At 40.8% G+C, this 8,458-nt stretch overlaps 5 protein-coding genes across 5 annotated transcripts; 1 reads left to right on the forward strand and 4 right to left on the reverse strand.

The window, feature by feature from the left end:
- The first annotated feature begins 588 nt into the window (after positions 1-588).
- On the forward strand, positions 589-2,803 carry VCUG_01830 (uncharacterized protein). The gene has a single exon (XM_008076653.1). The coding sequence runs from the start codon at positions 599-601 to the stop codon at positions 2,774-2,776; it is 2,178 nt and encodes a 725-aa protein (XP_008074844.1). The 5' UTR covers positions 589-598; the 3' UTR covers positions 2,777-2,803.
- Positions 2,804-3,141: 338 nt separating this feature from the next.
- Positions 3,142-4,251, reverse strand: VCUG_01831 (uncharacterized protein; the record flags this gene model as incomplete). Its single annotated transcript, XM_008076654.1, has 1 exon — positions 3,142-4,251. Exon 1 carries the CDS (start codon positions 4,024-4,026, stop codon positions 3,142-3,144), a length of 885 nt encoding a protein of 294 aa, XP_008074845.1. The 5' UTR covers positions 4,027-4,251.
- Positions 4,252-5,002: 751 nt separating this feature from the next.
- Positions 5,003-5,517, reverse strand: VCUG_01832 (uncharacterized protein). Its single transcript, XM_008076655.1, has one exon. The coding sequence runs from the start codon at positions 5,421-5,423 to the stop codon at positions 5,091-5,093; it is 333 nt and encodes a 110-aa protein (XP_008074846.1). The 5' UTR covers positions 5,424-5,517; the 3' UTR covers positions 5,003-5,090.
- Positions 5,518-5,771: 254 nt separating this feature from the next.
- Positions 5,772-6,621, reverse strand: VCUG_01833 (uncharacterized protein; the record flags this gene model as incomplete). The annotated part of the gene is made up of 1 exon (XM_008076656.1): positions 5,772-6,621. A coding segment is annotated over one exon (740 nt), but the record flags the coding sequence as incomplete, so codon positions are not given.
- A 1,017-nt stretch (positions 6,622-7,638) lies between these two features.
- VCUG_01834 (uncharacterized protein) lies at positions 7,639-8,457 on the reverse strand (the record flags this gene model as incomplete). The annotated part of the gene is made up of 1 exon (XM_008076657.1): positions 7,639-8,457. A coding segment is annotated over one exon (750 nt), but the record flags the coding sequence as incomplete, so codon positions are not given.
- Position 8,458: the final 1 nt, after the last annotated feature.

Below are 8,458 nucleotides of genomic sequence, written 5' to 3' on the forward strand. Positions count from 1 at the left end.
AACACATTGTTCCTGCGCATGGTTAACCCGGCCAAGCAAAGTATGGCGGTAAAGCCGTAGCGGCATCCAAAGCGGGTGTAAAAGTTTTGGTTTTGCTGCAGCGGAAAAATAGAAGAGACATGGAATGGTAGGCTGGTAAGTACAACGATGAACAAAGAAAATGTAGCTGTACGTTTCATTTTGTGTTGTAAGCGGAAATAGCACAGCTAACCAGCATTTCTGTAAATTTACTTACCTTTCCAGTTGCACCACCAGTTCATACCTCGGTACGGTCGATTCAGCGGGCAATAAAATATTCAAAGCAAGAGCAGTGCCCAGAAAATGCACTGATCAGAACGTATAACCGGTAGTAGTGCCATATCAAATTTATTTGTACGAATGCATGCGGTGCTGTGCGCTGCCAATGAACATGTTCTAAACAAATACCGTTCGTGTGGCAAACACCTGTGCTCGATACTATTCCGAGTCCGTGTACACCGTATCAAGCAGCACATACAACACGTTTTATGCTCCGTCACCGGCCAATCTGCTCCTACAAATTTTTTAATCATTTTTCTAGAAGTTCCCGTTCTATAAAAAAGACATACCAACCCTTCACATGGAAAATTTCGGCATAGACATCGGCGATCACAAGACAGTCCTGACAGGGTCATCGCGCAACGGCCGCATACTCATAGACGAGCTTAACAAACGAACGATACCTACGTGGTTTCAGCTCAGTCACCCGCAACGTAAGTTTGGAAACAATGTGGGCGGGTTCAAACGGCAAGATATGGCAGAGCGGTACAGGCACTTCACAGGTGACCAGAAGCTGCTCACCATGTACTTCTGCTACTTGCACAGGCTGATATTGCAGAACATGGACCGACAGCCCGTTGGTTTCAAGCCCAACGTAACGATTGGTACACGGTGCACGAGTCTTAAGGGGATAGGTGACGTGATGATGTGTGCGAGGGCGGCCGATCTGAATGTTGTGGGTGTGTACGACGACTTGACATGTGCTGCTGCACACCTGTCGTTGAAGGTAAAGGCACACGAGCGCTTCATAATGATTGATCTGGGACACGCGCACAGTGCGATTGGTTGTTTTACGTTCGTGGATGGAAAGGTAAAGGCGAGATGCATCGAGCAGATCGAAGTGGGAGGGGGCAGTTTTGATGAAAGGCTGCTGTACCACATCCTTGAGCAGTGCGATCTTGAGAAGGAGGAGGTCGGCCAGGAAAGACGGGATGAGAACGGGATGTACTGCGGTATAGCGGTGAACAGGACCGATTACAAACCGCACAAGTACAAGGAGACGTACAAATACCTCGTTCTGAGGGACACGGTAATATTAAAGCTGAAGAAGTATAAAATGATATTGAGCAACACTCCCGTGTTGGAGGATGTGCTGGAGGTAGGCGATGATTTGTACGAGATCCGGATAGACCAGAATGACTACCAGGACATGATCAAGGAGTATATCGAAAGGATAGGTACGTTCATTCAAGAACGCGTTGAGGAGTATGTGAAGGACAGGAACTACTTTTGCGACTATGAAAGCGCTGTCGTTGAGGTTGTGGGTGGAAACAGCAACAACTCGTTTGTCAGGGAGATGCTTGATCAGCTGCCTGTAAAAGTAAGACGAAGCTGCGACAGCCACGAAAGTGTCGGCTTTGGTGCAGCCGTTGCCGGTGCACTGCCGTTCTATACCACGACCATGAGGGTCATGGACGCCCTGGTCGGTGATATACGGCTGAATGGCGAGGTGATTTTCAAAAATGGCGATTTTATGGAGAAAACAGTGGAGGTGAACCGTGAAGGAGACGAAATATTCTGGTGTATGGACCGCGATGATGCAGATGAGCACGAAGACGATGAGGACAAGGTTCTTAGGGTCAGGGCATCGGCAGGAAGTACGTTTACGTTCACTCATCTGGATGATATGTTGCTGGATGAAGCGATGAATACGCCCTTTACAGCGGTGTTCACGAGAAATAAGCAGTTGCAGATCAAGGGGCACAATTTTGAAGCGGACTGCTCACATCTCCTCAAATTAGAGGAGGAATTCCGGCAGCGAGAGATAGAAATAGAGCAAATCGGCAATCTCACCAATGAATACCAGCTGTACCTGGAGAAGCTCCAGGAAATTATGAACAAGCCAATCTATTACACGCTGTTCACCGAGGATGAGCTGAGCGATGTGTGTAACCTCAGCATTGAGTTCATGTACCTGCCCGTATGCGACACGTTGAAAGACGAGAAGAAGAAGGTTGGCGAGTACAACGACAGGATTGATAAGTTTGTCACGCGAATGAAGGAATTAATGGATTGCAAGAAGAAGGCAGTGCACGAAAGAATTGAGGCTAGTCTGAAGAACCTGAAAGAAGTAAAAATTTGCACGCCAGCGGTCTACAAACTGCAATCGAGGCTTAACGGAGACAAGGACCTGCTCAGCAAGTGTACATTTGATGGCAATGTGGACATTCTGAATTTGGAGAAGCTGGACGAGGACATTGTTAGGATGGAACTTGAGATTGAAAAAGAGGTGAAGGAAAGGGAACGAGAAAAGGCTGAGAGAGAGGAAAGGGAGAGAATCGCGAAGGAGAAGCTGAGAGAGGCCAAGGAAGAGAGTGGAGAGAGTGCCAAGAATGACAAGGAGCGTTCCAATGAAAGTGCAGAATCAGGAAACAGTGGTACGGATGAAAACAAGAACGAAGATAAGGAACTAAAAAGTGATGTAGAGCCCTTGAACAGGGGTGAGAAGACGAGGACAAATGAGAGGGCTGCTGGTTGAGTGGATTATTAAAGTTGTTTTTAGGGATGTGTTTTGTGAACTATAGGAACGGTTGTACAGGAAGTGTTTTATTTACCATTTATAAGTTTTGCTGATGGATGATAATAAATGATTTTTGGTACAAAGCACAATTTTGTAAAAAATTTGGTAGGGGTGATCAAACGCGTTTTTAACATTTTATGTTAAAATGACCGTCCTATCCCGACATCAAGCAACGTATCCTTTTAAAAAATTTGGCAATGTGGATTATTGTGACGAAGATAACAACATGCTATACTGCCATGATACGATATAATCAGCAAAATAAGGGTACTATCCGTTTCATACACATCAACATGATTGGTAAATTTTAATTAAAATAATACTTACGGAGATATCACTGTGTTTTCGTTCTCGAGTGCGAATCTGACACTTGGCCGATTGGTACTGCTATGCGACTCTGATTGCTCAACATTAGCTGTTAAGGGCTCGTGATCATTTCCTGACTCATCTTTTGATTCATTTTTAGATGATTGATTTTCTTTGGTTCGCTTAGACTTGGAGCTACGTGATCGTTTTCGTTTAATTTTTCTTTTGATACAAAACAAGCCGCACGGTAACGCCAAACAGAGAAGCAGAAACAGAGCTATTGTGATGGAAAAAGTAAAATTCCAATCAAAAGGTGTTTGGTCATCTTCGCTTGGTCTGATCGTGGTAGTAAAGAGATCTGTCACGTTTCTCTGCGTGGTATTCCAATCCACAGCTTGGTCATCTTCGGTTGGCATGGTCGTGGTAGTAAAGAGATCTGTCACGTTTCTCTGCGTGGTATTCCAATCCACAGCTTGGTCATCTTCGGTTGGCCTGGTCGTGGTAGTAAAGAGATCTGTCACATTTCTCTGCGTGGTACTCCAATCCACAGCTTGATCATCTTCGCTTGGCCTGGTCGTGGTAGTAAGAAGGTTTGTCACGTTTCTCTGCGTGGTACTCCAATCCACAGCTTGGTCATCTTCGGTTGGTCTGGTCGTGGTAGTAAAGAGATCTGTTACGGTTCCTCTTGGTAGATAATTTGGTGTTGTTGCACTATCATCGTAATCGTGAAGACTTTGCTTATTCTCATTTACTATTCCTTTAATAACGTCAGTTAACGGTTGATAAGTATGTGGCAGCTCATCAGGGTCAGGATATACATAGTCATACTCTGGAACGTCACCTCTTTCAGGATCGGATGCAATTGTTTTAATTATCTCTCTGAATGGCAATGGAGGATTCATTTTGGTGTGAGGTGCTTACATTTTTTTGTTTTTATAGTTTCTACTTGCCTTCTTATAGAAATGTATTAATTTAATGCTCTGACAGCTACAAAGCCATCACAATTTCAACCAACAGGAAGAATGCTAAGAACCTTCAAAATTTAATATTTTTGTATGGTTTCATATGAAATTCATCGTTACACCACCAAGTAATTCGTAGGTTGAAATGCAACGTAATTAAATTTTACAGCAGCAATTCTAAAAAAGATTGACAAATATTTCGGATGTACCAGGGCGATAAATAGTAAAATGTTGTGTCCTAGCGCGTGTTATCATAGTATTTGTGGCGTACTTGAAAATGAATGTGCAGGTATTATTTATTGGTATATGTTCGCTTTTTTCTCTGTCAAATTTTGATATATGTCAAAAACTTTATTTCCAAATATGTTGTGGGTTCGTCAAATTTTTTTGACCTATATTTTTCAGACTCGATCATGGCATTTGCTAAGTAAACGAAATGTGTGCGATTGCAGGATGCTATGGTGTATTTAAACACGTAAATGTGTGCCACTACGAAATATCAAGATTGTATCAAAATATCGATCGTGTAGTGCTTAACTGTTAGTTATAAACGAATAAATCAATAAAAGTATAATTATTGTAAAAAAGAACACATTTTATACAAACAATGGAGTAAATGAGCGCCGTTGAGACTTTAGACTAAAATTTAAGCTAATTCAAAAATAATTTAGTAAAATAGCTAAAGACATAAGCAGTAAAGAATTGTATGCCATTTAAATAGATTGATGCAACTAACTATCCTCTGGTGAAAACTAATTAGGAAGATTTGTTTGATTCACAAGTAAAGAAATTGCTATATTAACAGTGAAAAGTACATATTAATAGACTAATTCGATTTATTGTATTTATACATGGACTCACTGTAGAAAAAATTTGATTTGACTTTGTTGATTGATACTACGCTCAATTAAATGGTCAGGTATACACGTTGACCAGAACAAGGTCGATCCAAGTTCATGCCTCAGCTGCAATCGCGTTTAAGGTAACGAACAATAGAAATTTATTTAAAGCTCTGTAACTTGCATAGTTTGAGTGGAAGTTGATCCTTTTTCCGATGTTGATGAACATTCCCTGTTACCGGTATCTAACATGAACTCTCTGGATCTTTGATTACCAACGTTGCTGAGCTTTCTCATTTTATGGTAGATACAAGCTATCATGCTGAGCAGAACCAAATACAAAAGAAAAAACGCGATAATAGTCAATATAATGCTAGCGTGGCTTGTATTTGGTTCGTGGTACATTACATCGGAGGTATTGGCTGTTGTGCCACCAAACTCAGGGATTGATGGAACACTTTGTGTGACATTTCTCGTACTTTGAGTATAATTTGGCATGGAGGTTTTTCTGAAAGTTTTTTTATATCCTTGACATCGCACTGACAGGCATTGTCTCAAAATGCTCCTGTTTCTATTTTGAGCTCACATCTATACAAAAGCATGTAACACCGATTCATTGATGACTTATTGCTGTAGAACACGTCTGTTGAGGAACATATTGATACATAATATGCTTTGTTGTCACCGCACAGGAGAGTTCATACAGGTTAGTTACCACAAGAAATGTTCTATAAATGATCGTGATCAAAAGATGACATAACTATGAGTTCTCGTCGCACGATTAGGTATTTTTGTAGTTTGGAATGGTACCTATCCCGAAGTATATTGCAATATCAAATCAACTCTTTCAAATGCTGTTCTTAAATTTATGAGCAACGTTACGTAGTGGAGTGCCCACGCTTGTATGACCCTATTTCATATCAAAAAAATTCACATCATAAGCCACGTTTAATTTCTCAGTATTTTCCCAATGAATCAACTTTCTTAATCTTTAAATAGTTCTGATAGAATTTTATACTTCCTGTAAAGATAACACCTGCTAACAGGAACACTATTCCAGCCAAAATCATTCTCAACTTATCTTCCTTTCCGTTTCTAGGCACTACTCGTCCACTTACATCAAGATTAACAACCTTGTGTTTCCCATCGCTCACCACACGCTTCTTTATAACGATCAATTCTCTAAACTTGTCATGGTCGATGTTCGTGTTACGCACGTTGTAAATCGAGTTTGTCAACTTTTTGTTCAAGTCCTTGCTTATATCGTTGAACTCCCTCGAGAGAATCTTCGGAAGCGAGTTCTTCGTCGCAAACAGGATACTACGAGAGAAGCTCTGCTGAAGTGGATACGTTGCGAGTTGGTTATAGCGGATGTTCTTGGTGAGGGGGGATAGCTTGTATGCCAACGGGGTAGTATATGGGTTGTTGAATGTATCCTTGTATTCGCTGTATCCATCGTATTCTTTGAAGTCGTCGTAGTCGACATTTTCCTTCATATCATCATATTCCTTGCTATCTTTAAAACCGTTTTCAAAGTCCTTGTCCCAGTCTTCCTTTTCATACTCTCTGACACTATCCTTGTCGTAGTTCGTCAGGAGCCCTTTCTTGTCGTATCCGTAATAGACATCGTTTTTCATAAAATTGGGATCATAGATGCTCTCTAAGCAAGCAGCCATGTTAATGAGCAGCAGCATGTATTGGAACTGTAGCTTCCTTTTATTATAAATTTATGTAACTTTAATGTTTTAGCCAATCACTACAATGTTTCATTGCATGTCAATTTTGTTTGGAGTTATATTAGCTGTCCTGCAGAGGAATAGCAGACATGGCGGTATTTAATCTGCGTGCTCTGGCCCAGGTCGACGCTGATGTTTAATCGCTGCCTCTTATACAATCGTTAGAAGGTTGGTTGTCCTCTCAACAACAACCTTGATAATCCTTTGAACGAGCGAAACCAAATTTGTTCAGTACTTCAGTTACACTCCACGACATCGTGTCACACCACTAATGAACAGAAGGTAATTTCCCGGTTGTGACAGGCACAAGACGAGTATTGCGATGTTAGTACCAAACATAATTGTCAACATTGCCCTCTCATGCCAGCACTAAATAAAGTATCCTGTTTGATTAATAAAAATGGCACGGCTTGTTACAACACGAAAATAATATGCTCAGTTCTGACATGGAGAATTTGGTCTGTAAATACCAATAAAGTAGGAGCAAAGGATGATGCTCAAATTGGAAATTAACACATGCTTAAAATACATAATGCTAGTATCCAAAACCGATCACAATGACCAACCATAATTTAGTACTTCTTACTCAAAATGCTGTAAAACTCGGAAATAACATCTAAAACATCTTCTGCCATGCTGACATCCATTGTTGCACAAATCTGAATTAGTAAATTTATTTCCAATACCACGGTACACCACACAACCGTTGCGCAGATCATCCATTGATTACGGGTAAAACTTCGTTTGGAGCTGAGCATAAGATCGAGCAAACAATGCAAGCGCTCACAGAACTACTCCTACACACAGTAGATAAATCGAGATATGTAGATGCGTTTGCCATGTTTTAACCTGATTCGACCTATTCATTAGAACATATGATAAAACTAAAATAAATCAGGTGTTCAAGCGCGTAAAGCATGCCAGGTGATTTTTTGCAGCGCAGTTATTTGCTCTAACCTAATTCATCATCAGTTTATCGTAAAGTGCTAGCTAGCACAATGAAAATCAAAATCATCGGCAAACAAGTAGCCAAAAAATTTTATTTCTTAAAAGCTGTCCGATGTGGGAACACTTAACGAGCTATTGTGTCCCAGCAGAGTATTTCCATATTCACCGATAGAACTAAGTGCGCCGGACTTACCGAGCATATTTGACGTATCCAACGTTCCTCTGGCCTCGTTGAGAGTCTCGCCATGATGCGAATCTTTGTGATGTTTCGATTCGCTCTTCTTCTTCTTATCATCATCCTCATCATCTTTTGAAGTTGAAGCGAGCGACGACTTGGTGGTTTTATCCGTGGTGGCATTGAGAGATGCCATTTTGGACCATTTTTCCTCATGCAGACTATTTTTGGCATCTTTTGCCTTCAATTTACTAGATTTAAGCTTCGATTTCTCACCTTTCTCATCTTTGCTCTTGTCCTTTGCTTCTGGTTCTTCATTTTTCTTTTCACTTAGCTCTGCTTCCTTGATCCCAGACAATGCTTCCTTCTTTTGTTTTAGACTAGCATTTTGAACATCAATCGTATTAATTAAATCATCTTCATTTGCTTTGGAAGATTTTTTCTTCTTTTCATCTTTTTCGCTCTTTTTATCAGCTAGATTAACATCGTTAAGCTCATTTAACATTTCTTTTGCGTTTCCTTTCATATGTGCCCTACTCGAATCGGCTAAATTAGCCATGTTAACATTTTTGTCTGTTCTTTCCTCGTCTTTCATCGCAGTTAGGTTGGCATTCAAGGGATCAACTAGCTCCTCCTTGTTCTTCTTTCCGCCTTTCTGATTCTCATCGTCATCC

The sequence above is a fragment of the Vavraia culicis genome, assembly GCF_000192795.1.
Source record: "Vavraia culicis subsp. floridensis unplaced genomic scaffold supercont1.33, whole genome shotgun sequence".
NCBI lineage: Eukaryota > Fungi > Microsporidia > Pleistophoridae > Vavraia > Vavraia culicis.

Bases quoted from the DNA above. Each gene is read 5' to 3' on its own strand.
- VCUG_01832 (XM_008076655.1), bottom strand. From the start codon at position 5,423: ATGCCAAATTATACTCAAAGTACGAGAAATGTCACACAAAGTGTTCCA.
- VCUG_01830 (XM_008076653.1), top strand. From the start codon at position 599: ATGGAAAATTTCGGCATAGACATCGGCGATCACAAGACAGTCCTGACA.